General features: G+C 38.3%; 1 protein-coding gene across 17 annotated transcripts in view; it reads left to right on the top strand.

Moving 5' to 3' along the window:
* Positions 1-20,594, top strand: part of LOC18435176 (AAR2 protein family) — a 93,960-nt gene extending 73,366 nt beyond the window's left edge. For 8 of the 17 annotated variants that reach the window (XM_011625423.3, XM_020667672.2, XM_088855041.1 and 5 more), the window contains 4 exons: positions 6,418-6,558; positions 6,645-6,701; positions 20,122-20,211; positions 20,297-20,594. In XM_011625423.3, the coding sequence (XP_011623725.1) occupies positions 6,418-6,558; positions 6,645-6,701; positions 20,122-20,211; positions 20,297-20,356 (348 nt within the window). In that variant the 3' untranslated portion in view covers positions 20,357-20,594. Of the gene's footprint in view, positions 1-1,960; positions 2,010-2,101; positions 2,221-2,310; positions 2,889-6,417; positions 6,559-6,644; positions 6,702-20,121; positions 20,212-20,296 lie in introns of those variants that run through there. The other 9 variants (XM_020667668.2, XM_088855039.1, XM_020667669.2 and 6 more) reach the window with 4 other exon arrangements.
* Positions 20,595-20,811: the final 217 nt, after the last annotated feature.

Here is a 20,811-nt window from a genome sequence, read left to right as displayed (position 1 = left end):
TGTTGTGAATTTTTTAAGATCGAAGGGTTACTCAAAGTCAACCAGAATTGATCAAAATATCACCCATTGGTATTATATTTACTTTTTGATGTTTTACAAAGTTATTAGTTGGTGTTTTAGAAGATTTTGAGTATTTAGAAGCATCTTTGACGTAGAAGTTTGAAGATTGAGCAATCAAAATCAAAGTAATTGATGTTTTTTTATTGCTTTAGTAATTTGCATTATTTTTTAGATGTCTTCTTCGGGATCTAATAGGAGTGGTGACCCCGGTTGAAAATATGGCTATAACCCAGATCCTAATGATAAAAATTGCATAAGATGCAAGTTTCGTGAAAAAGATACAAAAGGGGGCGTAAACCGGTTCAAGAAACATCTTGCCGATATCAGGAGGGATGTTACCCCATATAAAAAGACTCCTGATGTTGTTACAGAGGAAATAAAGAAGTTTTTAGACATGGTGAAAATGAAAAAAGAGGCTGAAATTGCCGCAATAGCAGATATTAGGTCTGAGGTTCAGGTCAATTATGATGATGATGATAGTGATGAGGAAAAGATTAGGGAGGGATGTCAAGAGGTTGAGCAATTCATTATTAGGGGAAAGGGGAAGGGAGTTGTCGTTGCTTCTGGTTCTGGGACTAAGAAGCCTCGGGTTAGAGGCCCTATGGATAGTTTTTTACCTCGGCCTGACCCTGAGGTCAGGAGAGAAAATAAAAAAGCAAACCACCATTGAAAATGGAATCAAGAAGGAAGAGAGAGTTAGAGCTGCGTATTATTTGGCTACATGGTTTTATGAGGCGGGCATTCCTTTCAATTCCGTTCACTTGCGCAGCTTCTATGCTGCGATAGAGGCAGTTGGCCTATTTGGCCTTGGGATAAAACCCTCAACCCCATATGAGCTTTCAGAGCATTTTTTAAAAAAGGCAGTGCATGGCACGAACGAAGCTGTAGAACTTAAGAAGGATGCATGGGCTCAGTATGGGGTTTCTATTATGGCTGATGATTGGAGTGATAGGAAGAGCAGAAGTCAGATGAATTTGCTTGCGAATTGTCCTGTAGGGGCTGTTTTTTTTAGGTCTATTGATGCCTCTGATCATATCCATGATGCCCATTATATATTTCAAGTGATAGAGAAAGGAATCAAGGAGGTTGGGGAGCATCTTGTTGTACAGGTTGTCATAGACAATGCTGCTCCTAATGTTGCTGCATCTAATTTGTTGCGCATAGCTTATCCTAGAATCTTTTGGACATCACATGCAGCACATTGTATAGACCTCATGCTTGAGGCCCTTGGCGGTTTAACCAAGTTATCAGGTACAATGAAGAAGGCCAAGTATGTTACGAATTTTATTTATAGCCACCATTTCACCCTCAACATGATGCGTACCTTTACAAAAAAGAAAAAGATTGTGAGGCCTGGGGTCACGAGATTTGTGACCTGATTTTGCCTTGATATCATACATTCGAGGTGAGTGCAGTTGAGGCAAATGTTTATCTCAGATGAGTGGAGCGCATGCAAATGGTCTAAGGATCAAGTTGGGAAGAAGGTGAGAGATATTATTCTTTCTAAGGCTTTTTGGTGAGGGGTGAAGGTGCTCTTAAGGTATTTTTTCCTCTTGTTAAAGTCCTTCGCATGGTTGATTGTGACAAGCCTTCTATGGGCTACATATATGCTATTGAGAAATGTAAAAGAGAGATAGCCCAAAATTTCAATGATGAAGAAACCCACTACAAGCCTGTTTGGGATATTATTGATGAGAAGTGGGATAGGCAGCTATATCGGGCATTGCATGCAGTTGGTTATTTTTTAAATTCAACTTTGTTTTATTTTGACAAGGATATACAAACAAATGACACAATTATGAATGGATTTAATGAGTGTGTAGAGATGTTAGTCCCTTATCTTGAAATCTAGGATATTATATGCGCTGATGAGTTGATAAATTACAAGTGTTCATTAAAGTCTTTTGGGGCTCCAATGGCGATGAGGCAAACAACCAAAATTGGACCAGGTATTCATAATATTCTTAAGTTCATCTTTATCAAGTTCAAGTAATCAAATAATTCTATTATTTATTTATGATTTTTTTCTATATCTTTGCAGTCCATTGGTGGAGCCAACATGGGTGTAGTTTTCCAAATTTACAAAAGTTGGCCATTCAGATGTTAAACCTAACCAATTCTTCCTCTGGTTGTGAGCGCAATTGGAGTACTTTTGAAGGGGTAAGGCTGTAAGGGTAACTTGTATAATTTTATAAATAATATACGAACCATAAATATTAGATTTTAATTAGTTTCATTTGATTTTGTTAGATTCATACAAAAAAAAGGAACAGGCTTGAATCAAAGAGGCTCAATGACCTAGTCTATGTCAAGTACAATGAATTCTTGAAGGATAGGTTTGCTAAGAGAGATAAGATAGACCCCATCAGATCAAAAAATATGTACTATGGTTAGTTGATGATGATGAGGTCGAGGGGCATGAAGGATTGACATGGGACATGGTCATGGGTGCTTCAGGGACATCAGCTGACTCTCCTAGGGCCACTAGATCTTCTGCACAGAGAACGAGGATGGAGGAAGAGGAGGAAGAAGAGGTTGATTCAGAAGAGACGGAGGAGGACAGGGACGACCAATATGTCGAGGAGAGTGACGACGCTTTCGACTCCGATGAATATGATGCCAATGCAGCTGACCCAAGATTTTCTGATGATGAATGAATGATGATTGATGAATGTTGATTGTTGATTAATTATTAAACTTTGAAGTTTGAACTTTGATTGAAGTATTGTGTATTGATTATTGAACTATTGAAGATTCATTTGAGTCTTCAAGTATTACTTTCATAGTTTGATAGTTTCATTTTCGTAATTCAATTTTGTTTTCTTCCTCATGGTGGTCAGGTGGTGTACTGCAGTACTGGTGTGATACTATTTGATAACTTGCTTTGATAATTTGGTTGGTCGGAAAATTTTAAGTTTTAATTGGATATGGAGTATGAACCAACTTATGGATTATGGTTATGCTTATGGAGTGTGTGCTAAATGCTAAATAATATGTTGTATAATTTGAATTATGTCAGAATGCCATAACTGCAGAACTGCAGAATGCCAGAATCCTTATTTGGATTCAACTGGGCCGTCCAGGTTTTGGGCTCTCGCCTAGGCACTGGGCAGTCTGGACCCCCCAGGCAACCCAGGACCCGCCTAGTGCTTTTTGAAACATTGAACCATACAGAATTCTTGACATTTGAGGAAGGAGTTCAATTGGTCATTCAAAGTAATTGCTTTTCAATTCAAATTGAAAGTGACTCGGCCTTGCTTGTGAATGTCATTCAGAATTGATGCAATGCTCCATAGAGGCTAAAGATGATTGTAGGCAATTGTTGCACCAGACTGTCTTCTCATCGATGGTCCATTACACATGTCTTTCGTGAGGCAAACGTGGTTGCTGATACCCTAGCTAAGAGGGCAGCTGCTGGCTTCGGTGCTACTGTGTGGCGCCATAGACCACAAGATTTTCTTTCCTCTCGTTTATTACAGGATCTGGCACAATTGCCCTACCATAGGGTTGTATCTTAATTATTTTTCTTTGCTCTTTTATTAATAAAAAACGGGTAGGGGCCTTCTCCCCCACTGACTTACCCAAAAAAAAAAGAATCATATCCTTCATGGCTTCACATCATTTCTATGATTGCTACTTACCCATTCTTCTCCCTAGAGTTGAATTTTATTCTATTGAGAATTGTTCAAATTAGCCCTTATGTATCCCACCCTAGGAATTGTATTCTTAATAGATTACCCTTTATTAGCATCTATGAGTTGTATATGAATAAGTCATGGAAACGGAATATAACAGAATAGGGGGATGTGGGTCTTCACTGCACGGTGTGGAAGTGCATCATAGGTCTCATGATCTCGGCCATGGTACCATAGGAAGTGGGCCACCAAAAAGCCACAAAACGTTAGCTGTAAGCCACATATGGCTGTCAACACTAGACCTGGGTTTGCTGGGGCTTATGGCCCTGGATGCGGCCACCTATGACATTACAATCTTAGGTGCTAGGTGTCATGGTTGCATAGGTTTTACAACCTCATAGGTTTTACAACTTATCCCGTGGTCCCCATAAAGATCACTGTACAAGGCCATACTCCCAAAGAGTCATCATGCTAGGGCAGGGCAACATAGACCCCATCTGCTCATGTGGCCCTTTTAAACTGACTCACGCATCTTTTTCAAGATCAAACCCATGGTTTTGATTTTCAAATTCAGTCCAAGGGATATGTGAAACTTAATATTATAAATAAATTTAGAGAGATGTATTCTTTAGTTGCACACTCCTTTGTTAGCTCGTACAAGTTTGATCAACAGGAAAACATGATCCCGCTCAGCTTGGTGGACTCTCGACTCTAGAGATTCATCTATTCCTTAGCCCTTTCCCTCTCTCCAATAGCTCAGTCTCCCAAAGAAGGAGAGTTACATAAAGAGTTTCGAGTGAGAGTTAAGGATAAAAGTGCTCCTCACTAGATATGAAAAGAAACAACAGTCTGGTGCAAATAATTATGTCCTTAAGCATTAGATTGCACTATTCCCAGGACTGGTCATCATCCTCAGAGCTTTGTGATTTGAAAAGCAACATCCTGGCAGCCAGTCATGGTGAAACCTGCTACCTATTAAACCCTGCAAGCAACACACCCTTTTTCCTAGATTTTGCACCAGACATGTATGATTTAGAAAAGGTGCGAAACGCGGTACTCGGCTTATTGCTGTGAAATACTTTCCCGGAAATTATTTTGGAAAAAGAAGCCAATTGCAAGTTCAGCAAGCAAACTGAAAAATCTGCATCTAACCCTTATGTCCAACATTTCTAGCACCCTCAGTCATAGAGAATGACAATGTCCTAACATAACTTATCAAAAATCATGATAGGATTTCCAAAATTATTTTACTAAGGCTATCAACATTGTAACTTGGCATGACATTATCAAAGTGCCACAAGTGAGAAATATATATGTATAAAATAATCTTATGCTTTCTAATAAATAAATGGATTACAATTAGTGCAGAACTGTTCTCAGAAATAGGACCCAACGAAATGATGTATATATGCATATTTATAGTAATTTTACTGGCCTGCAGCAGAACACACCCATTCTTTTCTTTAAGAAGGTGTCCTCATGAGTTCCTCCAATCAAAACCTAGCATGCATCATTGCCTGGCTCCCCACCACCAAAGTGGTTACTGCTTTGGTGACACATTGCGCATTGAATCAAATCCAGTGGTTCACTGTTCCTGATCAACACCCATTGCATGGGTCGCTTCAATTTCTTGTGGCATACTGTTGGAATCGGTTACACTCAGTACATGTGAGAAGCACGTTAGTATTGGTACTTGTGTAATTGAAGTTTAGCATTGAATTGCTTGGCTCACCTAAGACAGAGTGCCAAGAGACATGATCTAACTACATATGCATAAAATCACATGAAGAACCATGAAAGCGATGCAACTAATGCCAGAAGCCAAAAGTACCGAGTATGAGAAAAAGACAGACAAATTCCTTGAAGGCCACAATTTCCTGAACACCATTGAAATGGTGCCAGAATTAAGCCTCAAGAGAAGATAACCATCAGTTGGACCATATCATTAGCTAATATCTCATGTTCAGCTTATTCACTACGAACAATTAAGTTATTTTTTTATGGAAAATTATATAAACCCTCCCACCCAAATAAGATTCTATGCATAGCCCCCTTGCCCCCACCCCCCCCCTCCCCCACCATGCAGGACAGTTTTTTCTTTGCACCAACTTCGTTAATACTGTTTTTTACCTTATACCCCGCTGATTGGAGTTTTTAACTCATTTGGGACTAAGATGCCCCTGTTAGTCAAACGAGGCATTACATCAGAAGCCGGTCAGGTACATGGAGTGCCAGACGAACTTTTAGTTTATAATTGAAGCGGGTCCAGCACTCCATTTGCCAGGAACGACTTAAGTTTTGCATTAGAAGCCGATCTAGCACTTAATGCCAAACAGGATTTAGTTTTACAATTGAGGTCTATCCTGTTCATGGAGTGCCGGACCAACCTCATCTTCTAAAAGCCATTTAGAATCAAGTCTGTCTATTACAACAAGTTGTTGGACTGCCCTCGCCTTTTAAAACAATATTGTTTGAAACAAAGCAATATGCCTAGAAAGTGTGATCCAGGTGATCCACACAGTTTATATAGGCTGCGAAGTTTTCTAATTATTTATTCTTACAAATAAATGGATCTCATTATTGTGCAATTCTTTTCTGCATTGGGAAACCATTGGAAGTTCTGACTTGCATATGTAGTATCACTATTTTAACTTTTCCTAAGTTTATTTTCCTGGTTGCATATTTATTCTCTAGTGGCTAATTATGGATGTATCTCTTGTAGTTCATTAAGGTGATCTACTTCCAACTAAATCATGGTTTGCAACAAACCCATGGGAACACAAGTAATCGAGACAAAGGAGTATTTATTTTCATGGAAGATTCTTGGCTCAATGGGGACAACTTTTTGCATCATCTTTGCAAGGTACTCCATTTAAGGCAGGCATTCAATTGTGTACTACTTTGAATCTAAAGGATCTTTAGTCTCTAATGTTAAAGATGTGGCTGCAGGAATTCTTTTCCTTAACACAAGAAGCTACCACTATTGATGGGAACCTTCTTTTATGGGTTTGTAGAACTACCTTGCCCTTTTGTTATAGTTCTTCCTTTCTTCTCATTCTTCTTCCTTCTTTTTTTTTTGGGGGTGTTTTTGGGGTGGGGGGGGGTGTTGGTAAATGAGAGTCAACACATTGGGATAATAATGCTAGTTTCAATTCCACCTTGACCACACGAATAAAAGAAATTGAATATGAATTGTTAATAATTGATCGATGCGGAAGGTAATTAAGATTGCAAAAACATTCATTTGTGTTGTTTGGCAGAAAATTATCTTTTAATCTGATTATGTGTTTCAAGTTTTAGTCATAACACAAATTAACATTGACATTTTGATTTCCACTTGAAAGGGCATCACACCATCACCATCACCATCACCTGAATTCTTTGGTTGCATTCCATAATTTTGAGGAAGCAGCACAGAATCTATTGTTTGTGGACCAGAAAAAGGTTCTACCTCTATGATAAGTGCAATGCGAGATAATGTCAAAGCACTTTATCCGCCACTTTTTTCTTTAATGTATCAAGAAGCACCCATGACAACTCCCTCTCTACCTTTTCCATCATACCCCTGTTACTCTCCCCCTTTACATCTATTCCATATTTTCGTCTTTAAAGGCCTTGGCTTCTGTCTTTCCCCATGTCGAGCACTCATTTTGAGTTCTAAGATAATGAACACTCCTAATCACATGGAGGCGTTGGGCGCTATGGACAAGCTATGTGGATAAAATATGTCATAAGAGAAGGTTCTATGAGTAGATCAATGTGATTTAGAATGGTGTGGCATGAGTGCGATTGTGAGCAGGCTTAATGGGAGATAGAGGGAGTTCTATCACTCTCCCCCTAGGTGTGCCATCTTGGCCTTGGCTCGAATGAGTTGAAAAACCGCAACGCTTCACTCGACTTTGGCTTAATGCTGAATGCATCAACTGTGGAGATTTTGGGTTAATCGTTGTCAAGATCGATATAGGAAGTCAAGTGGTAGGGTTGGTAGTACAGGTGGGCTTGACCGTGAGCCAGCGGAGCTTAGAAGGACCAAGGATGGGTCTCCTGTGTGAAGGATGTAGGGTTTTTGGGGCAGGGGATGAATCCTCAATACATCATTCTTCATGTTATGCAAACATGATAGCTGCTTTAATATGGGGCTGGTGGGGACCCAGGATATGTCTGCCTGTGCATTGCTATGAGAGAACCTTCACACTAGGCTGGTGCACATGTTTGGGATGGACCTAACTTGTCTTATGGGGGAACACCTTCAATCCACATCCTACTATGTCGTCCATCTACACCTGGCTACCTTTTATAGGCCCATCATGAGCCCCTTGCAAAGAGACATATGACTCATTTTTTTGTTGGTTTAGTTTGAGCAATATAGAGTGATTGCGGTCTCCCACTTATAAGTTTTTATGCCATATCCAACTGTATGCCCACTCTTTCCAGAGATCTTCCAATGTTTTGAAGTGCCTTTGTTTAAGAATAATAAATTGGTTTTTATTTTCTTGAAAGAGCAACCCAAATGTGATTTTATTTTATTAAATGGATGTAGGGTATTTCGGAATTATGTTTTGGTTTACTCCAAGGACTAAACCATATGATCTTGGGAAATTTAGACACATGGACCACATATTTGCCATACATGTGTCCACACAACCAAGTGCATCACATGGGCCCACTGACCTTGAACTCAATATTGACACACAAGGGCTTTTATGTGGTCTGGCCCACTGGCCGTGGGGCCTCCATGTCATTAGGCACAATGATATCCTAATTCTAGTTAGGATGTGATCATGTACTTCTAGATTCACTTGGATTTATTTTATTTTCTTAACTCAAGATTCTCAAAAAAGTTCATGTGGTGGATAGAATTCTATTTAGGAATAAATTTATTCTTAAAAGAAATTAAATATTTACCATTGGTTTATGATTGCTGACAAATCGGTGCAGGGCTGAGATTATAAGCCTCTCACCCCACAAATATCCTTTTAGGGGTTTATCTCCACACTCAACTCAAACTATGACTCTATAAAGGCCATGTAAGGGGTAACCCATATTCTCCCATGTAACACCTTATATGTTTCTGTTTGTGAGAAATTAAGGGGGTTTGTTGTGGTAAGCAGAGGGAGAAGAGATTTCTCCATGGCTGGTGAGTGATGGAAAGAAATGAGGAAGAAACAATCCTCCATGGGCTGAATGTTGAAGCCACAAGTTGACACATCCAAGGCCATTACAAAATCATGTGAAGTTCTGATTCATTAGCAGTAACAGGGAGCACATGGTGGAGGGCTCAAAGGATGGTGATCATAAAGCATGGAAGGAAGAAGAAGGACAAGATTTTTCATGCCTGAAATTCCATGGTAAAAGTCAACCTCCAGGACTACCACATTGGAAGCAGTCTAAAGACAGATCCAAAGCAACCACGTGGCAAAAAGGGTCTGTCATAGTTGCGGCAAGTCTTACCAAAATGATGAAGAACAGCCATGCCAAATAGGTTGGAGCATGAGAGGAAGATATGTTGTCTATGAGGTTTGCTCGTGGCACCCCAAACGGGTCACCTTGGGATTCAGTAGCCAAGGTAATGTATTCTTCACTCAATCCCAATTTGAGAAGGCATAGCAGTCCTTCTCAAAGGTCTTTCCACGTTCAAGAAGGGGGAAAGGTTCCCCTTATGTCGCTGCCAATGGTTTAAAAAACGGATCGGTGCCCTGAATCGAGCACCTCAAAAACCCATCTGGATCGGTGAATCGCCGATCCGGATCAGGAATCGGCCGAATCGGTCGGATTAAGCCCTAAAAGAAATCCGAAAAAGTTATTAAAATTCATTATTAATGTTGTCTTTTAGGAATCCAATAAGAAATGGGGGTACTCCATTAAGAATTTTCATTTTTTTGCATGAATATGCGAATATTGATATGCTCTTTCCCTGCATGAACTACTGTTTAGCATCTAATTTACATCACAAAATGATAAGCATAGAATTATCATGGATTAAGTACATCATCATACATGGAGCACAATAAAGCATACAATTCAACAAAAAATTTACAATAATATAGTCATCCATAATGCCACTACACGTACATTTGGCGCAAAAAATATTTACAATGATATTCACAATGCCACAAATAATATTTACAATGATATAGTGGGCACAATCCCAACTCAATTAAAATGATCACAAATAGTGGTACATCTCAATTACAAAAATGCAAGATAATATAATAAAAAATGCAAGCTCCAAACATGCCTACAACTCAATTATCAAGAATATATATACAATTAATGTATCAACATACATTTTTTTGCATTAAAAATTTAATAATAAAATTGAAAAATACAGGATAATATAATTATCATACATGCCACGATTTTTTTACAATGATATTCATACAGTTAATACCAAGAATATGCGTACGTGCCACAAATAATATTTACAATGATATAGTCATTCAAGATAATATAAGGATAAAATATTTATCAATCATATACGTACATTTTATGCATTCAAATTAAAAAATACAGTTTTGCATTAAAAATTTAACAACATGTATTTTTTTGCATTAATAATCTATCAACATGCAATTTTTTGCACTAAAAATTTAACAATAAAATTTAAAATTAAAGTTTAATTCCTCATTATAATCAAAACCTGGTCACGACTTTCACAATTTTTAAAAAAATCACGGTTTTTCAAAAAAATAGATCATCAAAGAAACACAATTCAAAAAACGCAACCACAACTCCTCTTCATCCGAAATCAAGCAATAAAAATTGCTTAATTCAACAAATTATGCCCAAAATTAATTGAATAACAATATTACCTTCAAAAACCCTTTAAAATAATTCACAATAGTACTTTAATTCGTCTAATATTGTAGTTTGGTAGGGGAAAAAAAAAAACCCTAACTGTTCTTCACAAAACTGTGACTCAAAATCGAAAATCCACTACAAATCCACCAAAATCAACACAAAATGTGTACAATTTCTAATGAATAACACATTCACGACTAATTTCGCTCTTATTTCATATAAAATAGTGATGTATTTCATCTGTAATTCAAAGAATGGCAGAAGAAAAAAAAATGCAGAAAAAACGTAGACATTAGTCATTTGAAGTCTATAATCCACCTCAAATCGAACAAATTAGATCTAATTGAATACATTTTATGATAAATAACATTATAAGGAATCAAAACCCTATAATATTAACAAATTATTTGCAAAAACTTGAATACAATCGATTGAATGGCGGAAAACTAAACTTCTTACTTGTTTTTCTGCAACTGTGGCTTCAAATCCAAATCTGAGTTGTAATGGACCAAAATACTTGCAAGGTATGATTAATTTCTTCTAAATAACACTCTTAAGATCAATAACCCTCAGATTTTACAAAAAATGATACCCTCTTTTGCTTGAAATCAAATAAATGGCGGAAACCTAAAATAAATGCGTTGTTCTTCACAAATCCACAATTTGTGATCGAAATTGAAGATTTCAACTCCAATTTATCGAATGATAAGGCTGAAAAGCTAGATAAAAAAGCTGAAATATTCAATTCACATGTTGAAAAAGCACGACAATTATCAAAAAAATGCCAAAATTTGATGACTCCCATCTCAAAACACTGTTCACCCGTGTTTGAACAGTGACTCGGGCGATTTACTGTTGGGAATCGCCTGGTTCTCTCTGGACACGGGCGATTCCCCGTGTTTCGCTAGAACCGGCACGGATGTGCCGATTCCAGAGTCAAACCGGGCGAGTCCGGTTCGACTAGCCGACTTTTTAAACATTGGTCGCTGCAGAAACAGAGTAAAGAAAGGCATTCTTTATGGGCTGTTTGAGTAACGTGAAGAGAGAGATTCTTAACAGGTTGTTGCGCATGTGCAATAGAAGAAGGCATCCTCTATGACTCCGAGATTAACAAAAGAAGATCGTTTATGGCTGCTGCTTTTTTGGAGGAAGGTCCAAAGTTCCTAGAGATGCACATGTTGGAGGTAATTGAGTTCTTGGATGAGCTGTTTGTGTACAAGGAAAGAAAAACCCTAGAGATGAAGAGAAACTATATGGAGGATGAGATATCCTATAAACCGCATCCCCGAAGGTTCTTGGGCTGATGTTGAGCTTGAATGGAAGACATTAGAGCCAGTGTAGGTTGAACCACGTCCCCACGGTCATTCCAGCAATTGGTACATGTATTTTTCTATATTGTCTTGTTTTTCAAAGTTGTTCGTGGGAACGTGATAGTAACCAGATCCTAGGGAATTGTTTTTATTTCTATTTTTCAAATAAACCCTGGCAATCGAGCCCATCAATAAGCCCTGCCATTCATGACAATAACTTACACCTAGTGGCCGCAGCCCTTAGTTCTATAAGAAGTCAACCTCCTAGACCCTAAAGGCTTGTCATATTTGTTAAAATAATCATTGACTCATTTTCCTCCCAACTCGCTTGATCATCTTGCAAATCCATAACCTATTCCTAACCTGATAGTCTTAAATTAATTTAGCCTGTGCTCGGCTGTAGCGCAATAGGACTAATTAAATGAAAGTGAATTTGTAGTTGGGGTTTTGTGGCCTTCAAAGGTCTTGAAACTTGGTTCTTTTGATAAAGCTGTTTTTGTGTTCACCATGTCTTTGTTCTCATGCTTTGATATTTGAGAACATTTCTAGTTTTGAGTGGGAATGTTAGAGTCAAATAGATGGCTGGCTCTATTTGGATGAAACAGGCCACTAGAGCTAGTTGGAGTTGTCTCTATCTGGGATATGGTAGGCTCTGACACTCTTGCCTTGGTGAACTAGGCCTTGGCTGGAAGAGTTGAACCTCTCCCTAGGCTGGATAGACCCCTAAGATGTGCATCACTGAAGAGGGATTATGGGAACTCTCTAGAGATCGGTATTAGCGCGGTGGTAAATATTTGCCAAGAGATAAAACAGGCTCTTATGTGTCAGGGTGGGAGATTGTGAGGACGAGTGTCTAGAAGCCTCAACATGGCATCCTACTCGGCATGTTTGTTGTTAGTCGTGATCTTTTGTCCGGTAATGGATCGATAGCATGCATGTGATTGAGAGAAAACTCCACTTGCATTGAAGGCGGAAACTTAGATGCTCCAGTTTTTTGCTAGATCTACATGGCTTATGCACTTGTCCTTAGGGAAGTACTTGGAATATGTTGTTACGTTCTGATTCTTCTACGTCTTGACTTTGATTAACTAATCATGAGTGCATAGGAAACTTGTAGTGCATATGTTTAGTGGGTTTGTTTGAGGTATAGATAAGGTGTAAGGGTAGTTAAGAAATGCTGAGTTTGGTATTCTAGTTCTATTTCTAGCATTCTCTTCCAATTTTTTTAAAGTGACTTTCCAAATGCTCTTTCAAGGAAAGGAAATTGTTTTATTTTTCTCCATTTAACCCCCCAAATATTGTGTAGTTTTTCTTGTATCAAAAAGAAGGTTGTTTTTGGAATAAAATGATTCTTTTAAATCAGGGGCACTTTTGGTATATTTACTTTATTATGGGACACACATATGTGAGATTTAGTGGCTTTTGTGGGGGCCCATTGAAGGACATGTGTAGCATCTATATGTGCCTATGCATGTTTGACCTTTTGACCCACGTGGAGTCCTCTGGCCATGGGTGCCATGCGAAGGTCAAATAATCAAATGAGGTTTGGCTTGGTGCCCACTATTTCCCTAGGAGGTGCATGAAACACGCAGGTCTCCCATGTAAATTGAAGACACCAAGAACATTATGGGTGGTTATTTTGGATGAGACTTGTTTTATGAAAAGTCAAGTTCAAGTTGGTTAGGAGAATATTGGATCAATCACAGGGAATCTGGAAGGACTGAGGAGATCCAATTGGACAAGAAAATTGGAAAAGAGTTGGAATCTACAAACCTTAAGGGATACTGGTTGGTAGATCCACCCTTGATCCATGATGGCTGGTCAAGGGAGGAATGGATGAGAGCAACCTCTCACACCATGGATCTCCTAATTCTAGTGGAGATCGATTCACCAAATTTCAATTCCATCCCTCTAGACCTCTATATTAAGATACCCCACCCCGTTATTCGAATAAGAACTTATCTTGCCTTGAGTTTTAAGGCACCACGTGGGAGCTAGAGAGAGATCAGGGAGAGAGGGGTGTGCCAAAAAGGAGGGTTTTAAGGTTTTGTAAGAGAAAAGAAATGTGGCAAGAATACATCAAAACAAAAAAGAATAGGTTTGGGCTGGGTTTTTTAAATTCTTGTGAGGAAAACCCTGCAACCAAAACCTCCAATTCTCTCAAACCTACCCTAAACTGAGAAGAAAAGAGGTGAATTAGTCTCCTACAAACTGTGCCAGCGATTCAGAGTTTGTATGGAGTGTATGGGGCCTTAGAAGGTTACTCTCGGTCAATTTTGCAGCTACATGATCTTTGCTGGTTTTTCCTGATTTTCAGAATACCAAGGTAGCAATGTGGCAGCAACTTTTCGTTGGGAAAACCTTGTTTTTGGTGCTTTTTTTAATCTAGTTTCATTTGTAACTTTTACTAGACACATGTGTAAAAGACCAGGGAGTTAAGGAGTTTTATTAAAGGTGCTCAATGCTGTCTGCTGGAAAAGTTTTAAATATTACACCCTAGCATCTGGTTATAGCATCTCACATTCATTGCACAAGTAGATGGATAATGTGCAAAGCTTGTGAGGAATTGATCGGCCATTTATTCGTCCATTGCAAAGTTGCTACCAAAATCTGATGCTTTCTTACAAACTTGTTTAGAGGAAGTGTTAGTGTTCCCCTGTACTGAACAGCAGTTGTTCTTGGCCTGCAACTCTCTCCCCTTCCCAGTCATGGGGCTATTCTTGTGACAAACCTCCACTCTGGCCTTGCTGTGGTCAGTGTGACTGGAATACAGTGCACAATCTTTGATGGAAGGGTGTCTAGTTCTCAAGCACTGAAGGACAAATAAAATTGGCACGATAGAGGGGACTTGAGTTCGAAAAGAATTTCAGGACTACTTAAACCTCATATTTTCTTCCAAACCGGTTGCTATCTCTACATCCACTCCTATGTCTATTGGAAGATCTACCCCACCCCCCCTTGGTTTTGTTAAAAGAATGAAAACAAGATTTTGTACGGATCCGGTATGAATAAATGAGACTGAATATTCGTAGAGTTATCCATGGATATGACATGCTCTTTTTTTCATTCATTCCCTTTCAGGATCAGTTGTGGTCTTACAAACCGTACCAATGGTATGGATGAATCCATTGCTTCATCCAAATGTGTAAAAGATCATAGTCGCACTTAAAAGCCAAGTACTTACCGTTGAGTTAGCAACCCAGCTTCAAACAACAAGGTGCTGATTTCTCCAAACCCAGCAACATCGAACTGCACTTTGGTTGCTGTTCATACGGCAACCCATGGCTGGTAGGCATTGGCGGTGTATTTAGGGATATCACTGCAACTATGCTATTGTCTTCTTTGGGGCAGTTGGCAATGCTACTTCGAATATGGTCGAGGTGTGAGCCCTACTTGCAGGGCTAAACTTGTTTGGGTGATCTTGGGGCTCCTTGTTTTTAGTAGTATATAATAATTGTTCAACATACCAAAATATCATATGATCCTCGCTCAACTTACCAGAAGATTATATGATCCTTGAAAGTCCTATAGTTAGGATGTCAATGTCTTGACCATAATTTCCAAGATCACCGAACCTAGATATTGACCCTGCTCCATGATCTCGCTCCAGCTCTCTTAAATAGGGATCTTCTGGTAGGCATTGGCGGTGTATTTAGGGATATCACTGCAACTATGCTATTGTCTTCTTTGGGGCAGTTGGCAATGCTACTTCGAATATGGTCGAGGTGTGAGCCCTGCTTGCAGGGCTAAACTTGTTTGGGTGATCTTGGGGCTCCTTGTTTTTAGTAGTATATAATAATTGTTCAACATACCAAAATATCATATGATCCTCGCTCAACTTACCAGAAGATTATATGATCCTTGAAAGTCCTATAGTTAGGATGTCAATGTCTTGACCATAATTTCCAAGATCACCGAACCTAGATATTGACCCAGCTCCATGATCTCGCTCCAGCTCTCTTAAATAGGGATCTCCATGGGATCTCAAACCCCACATTTTAGGTATCACTCCTAGTGATTCGAAGGGGCAACAAGAGGCCAGAAGATACATTTCATCTTAGTCTCTCTCTCTCTCTCTCTCTCTCTCTCTCTCTCTCTCTCTCTCTCTCTCGCGATATATATATATATATATGTATATATATATATATATATATATATGGAAAAGGATCTTGTCAGCCCATGGGCTAACTGCTACAGTGTCAGCCAACGGCCCAGATTGAATCTGGATCAATCTAATGGCCACAACCTCATTTTGTATTTGAATTTTCATTTTTTTTCTACAAATCCAAATCACTTGAAATTTTAGGTGCACGTAATAAAAATATAAAATAAAATACTTCATAAAAAATAAATTAACAAAGTACCCCATGAAACTTTTTGAGGGTATTTTAGTCAATTTATGTTTTTTCGAATACGAAATGAGGTTGTGACCATTGGATCGAGCCCAGATTTAACATGGGCCGTTGGCTGACACTGTAGCTGTCAGCCTGTGGGCTGATATGATCCTTCGCCTATATATTTATATATATATATAGGGATTTTCTATGCTTAACAACCCTCTAAAAAGCATGAGTTCAAGTTAGAATCACTTGTGAACCACTTTTTTACTTCTATTGCCCACATATTATTAGAACTCAAAGCCTCTGTACAAGGGCATTTTAGACATTTGCCTCAAAAATTGAAAAACAATACTCAAAAAGAGGGAATTTCAATTTTCAAGGTCTTTCCCTCCCATCCTCTCTCCCCCCTCTCTCTCAACATCTTGCCCTCCCTCTCTCTCTCTGTTCACTTCCCTGCCTCATAGCCTTACCCCTTTTTCCAAACCCTTACAAAGAACAAGCCCAATTTTTTTGTATCTCTCGGATCTAAAAGACTGGTTTTTCAAAACAATCGTAATTCTACAAAATGACTTCTATTTAGAGGGTCAAAGAGAGAGGAGGCAATGGTGGAAAAGTAATGGCGGGTTCTTCCTGCTCCTTCAATTTGATGCTCAAAACCGCTGAAACCGAGTGATTGAAACTGCTTTCAAAGAGAACATCTCCAACAAAATCGCCCAAAAATCAGTTGGAAAACCTCTCAATAGCTCATTTGCAAACCAGCTAGGAGCTCTCAAAGATCCTAGGGTTAAGTTTCAAGTTTTGTATCCTGTTATATTTTTACATAATTTGGGGTTATTATAAAAGATTAGTTTTTGGGGAGTACATATGCTCCAAATTTACTAAAATTGGAAACTATCAAAGCTTGATGACCATGGAATCATGGCAATGGTTTAAGGGTTTTACAAGAGTAGTCTTTTAGGTTGCAGAGGTGTATGCAAAATTCGTAGGTGGTAGGTAGTAAGTGTTACAATGGAAGGGATCTCAGGGTTGATAAGAGCCACGGTTGCAATGGGGGAAATAGTGGATGAAGGACTACTGTTGATAGATATGTAGAAGAAGACCGTTGCTTTGGAGCAGTGATCTGTACAACAGAGAAAGAGAGAGAAGGGTAGGTGAGAGAGAGGAGAGAGAGACGATGGGGAGGGAATGACCCTGAAAATTCAAACTACCCTCTTCTTTACTATCATGCTTTTAAATTTTAAAACAAAAGTCCAAAATGCCCTTGTATATAGGCTTTAGGTTCTAATAATATACGGGCAATAGAGGTAAAAAGATGATTCACATGTGTTTCTAACTTGAACTCTTGTTTTTTGGGGTTTGTTAAGCATAGAAAATCCCATATATATATATATATATATATATATATATATATATATATATATATATATATATATATATATATATATATATATATATATATATATATATATATTATTGTTACATAAATGACACATATAAGGAATATAAATATTAATTAAATAAAATTTAATTAATATACAGTTACATTTTTATTACCCCTTCTTTTGTGTGAACATTTTTATTGTATATTGTGAGATTATTGGATTTTGTTTTTAAGAAAAATTTTCATTTTCTAAGTATTGATTTATTAATTAAAGAATTGTAACGAATTTGCTCCCGACTTGGAGGGCTTCCTTCATATGGTGATCCATTGCTCCCGCTCCAAGCAAATATGGTCTTAATTACTCTTCTAAGAAAATAAACTAGTACTTCCACTCCTATTCTAAAATCCTTTCAGGGATAAAATCATAATTTATTTTCCTAACAAGAAAAGGACAGTAAAGGATCTTTTATTTTAATTTATGTAGTCCATGTGCTGAATACTGGATTAGACTATAGCATATTTGTTGTATGGTATGATGTGGGAGAAATCATCAAGTCCTTTGTTTTGGGTTTTAGAGGGCAGGATTTATCGGGCTTGGGTTCTAATCATTGTTTGTTTGGAAAGTAAGCATTTATGGGATGCCTTGATGGTTTAGCATCCAAAAGTGTATATTTCCCTTGCTCATTTCTTTTTGGAGACTATTGAGAGAGGATAAGAAAACGATAATCCTTGGAGGTATACAACTGTCAATGATGTAAACTAAGAGCAGATAAGGGCTTTCATCATTTATTTTGGGCCCAATCATCCCAAAGTTTTGGGAAGCATTTTTGGAGAACCTTATTCAAGGGTGGAGGATAGTGTTTTACTATCCATCCGAACCTTGAAGCTCAAAGTTAAGGAACTTCCCTTAGGACCCTAGAACTTCAAGAGAGGGGTATTGTTTGGGGATGGTAAAGGACTGGTTTCAACAATACTAAGTACAGATAAGGGCTTCCATAATGTATTTGGGATCCAACCATCCCAAAGTTTTGGGAAGTATTTATGCAGAACCTTATTCAAGAGTGGGGGATATTGTGTTTTATTTAGGCAGTGTAAACTGTTCATGGGAACCGTGAAGCTCAAAGTTATAGGACTTCCCTTAGGACCCTAGAACTTCAAAAGTGGGGTATTGTTTTGGGATGGAGAAGAACTGGTTTCAAATACTTCTGAAGCCACTTGAAAACCAGCGATCTACTCATCGGACTTTTTCCCCCAGAACTTATTGGAACATTGGGTAGAAGTTGGCTACTTACTAAGCATGATCAGGTGGTAAGATGAGAGACAACATACTCATGGTTGATAGCTGATTTATTGTAGAAAACATGTGATATTAGTTATTTAATGGTTGTACCCTTAATATCCATAGGGATGCAAGCATGGTTGCTGTTTCTTGAATAGAGAGTGGTGGAGAGAGCAATGCTAAGAATTGGGAGTAAACACCTGTCTCACATGCATTTGTCGTATAAATAGAGCCATATATCAGAGCCATGTAACAAAGCATTGAGAAGATGTCCTTATCGTTGTATGTCTGGCCAGTTAATCAATGACATCTTTGGCATCCCTAGGGACATTAAGGAAGGAAACAATGAGTTGCCAAAGTTCTTCAAACTCTCTTCTGGTGGTTCGTGATAGTACTTATGGATTGAATCTTTGGATTGAATCTTCCACCAAATTGGGTCTGTCTTTAAATCCACAAAGCTGCTTCTTTAATTCCTATTCTTAACCCATCACTAATTTATCCAGTGGAAATTCTGCCATTCTTCTCTGTATTTATATCCGAGAAGATTGCAAATAGCAATCATTTTCAGGAGAATGTGTTGCCCTTTCTAAAGAGACTGAATTAACTCTCAGCCTGGAAGAGTTGCAAATTGCCATGAACACCTGGGTCATCCACTTATCTCCCAAAGAAACCTAGGGAGAACACCTTCAATTTCAGTACGCAAGACAGAGAAGTTTGGGAACTGGAAGATGCATTACTGCAGATGTTTCTAATCAAGATTCCACACGTTTCCCCATTGTGTCTGCTTACTGATGATTTGTATACATATTGCTTAAAATTCATCCATCACCTTCATCAGCATAGAAGTAATGAGGGCAGCTTTTTATCCTAAATGTCAATGACGGCTGGAGAGCAATATTGATAATTGTTATGGTGTATGGTAGCCATGTACAAACATCATCACCACATACAGGATCTCCACTTGGCTTGTAGAGAACCAGTTAATGTAGAAAGATGCTTGTTTATGAAGAACGTGTATATGCTTACGTTGCTTGTCTTTCTATACATTTAAATGTTGTTGCATAATGCATGCCTTTCAAACCAGGTTTTATGACCTTGTTTCAGTCCTGTGATTGAGTTTAACGTAAATCATGCTTCACGGATTACTGTTATTTAATAGTCTTGGATCCCTGCATTTAGAGCCTCTCTTTGCTTTTCTAATGGCTTAGACAATACCAAATTTTTATTCCAAAGAGACTGGTAAAGCAAAACATGCAGAAATCGTGCAAGTTTTGTTGTGGTTTTGAACTCATATTCTACTTACTTTCTGGTTCAGGTGAAGAAACTTAAGGAACTTCTTGAGACCTCTCTCGGGTGGAACTTTGACAGGAGTCCGGAGGATGGCATCTTCGGAGAGGATGATGAGGTGTGTATAGAAAGTAATTTCAGTTTAGTCTTTGTATAGTGACATTATGCCATTGGTGCTACTGAAAGTTTTTCTATATCTGCAGTTTGCTCCTGTCGTTGTTATGCCTGAGGAAACAAGAGGTTGTGAGGAGATGGCTTCTTAGATACACCGGCTATCATTGCTCCATTTAGTAAACTAACATCAAAGCTAACCATCGTGTTTTGCAATGACGAAAAGATTTAAAGTCATTGGGCATTTCAGATTTTCAATATTTATACGTGATGAGCCATTTTGAATTTCTATTGGTTAGTTTTGATTTGTAGAAAACGTAACAAGAGGTTTGTAGAAAACATGAAAACTTTCTAAAAAACATGCCCACTCAAGAGTTGTCGGTTTCACTCTACACAGAGGGGAAAAATGGAGGAATGAGCTAAAGGCCCAGTAAGTAGATCATTACCCTTGCATTCCTGCTTTCATGTAGATATACATGGTAATATGGCTCACAGTTCATCATAGGTTAAACTGGTATCACATAGTAAAGTCGTGCATCATGATACACTGCCAATGTAAGGATAAAATTCAGATATCAGGGCATCAGATATTCCCTGAGCTAGCAAT

The sequence above is a fragment of the Amborella trichopoda genome, chromosome 13 (assembly GCF_054954075.1).
Source record: "Amborella trichopoda isolate Santa Cruz 75 chromosome 13, AtrichopodaSantaCruz75HAP2 v2.0, whole genome shotgun sequence".
In the NCBI taxonomy this organism is placed as follows: domain Eukaryota; kingdom Viridiplantae; phylum Streptophyta; class Magnoliopsida; order Amborellales; family Amborellaceae; genus Amborella; species Amborella trichopoda.
The sequence above is the reverse complement of the archived record's forward strand: the minus strand, read 5'-3'. Positions and strand labels throughout refer to the sequence as shown.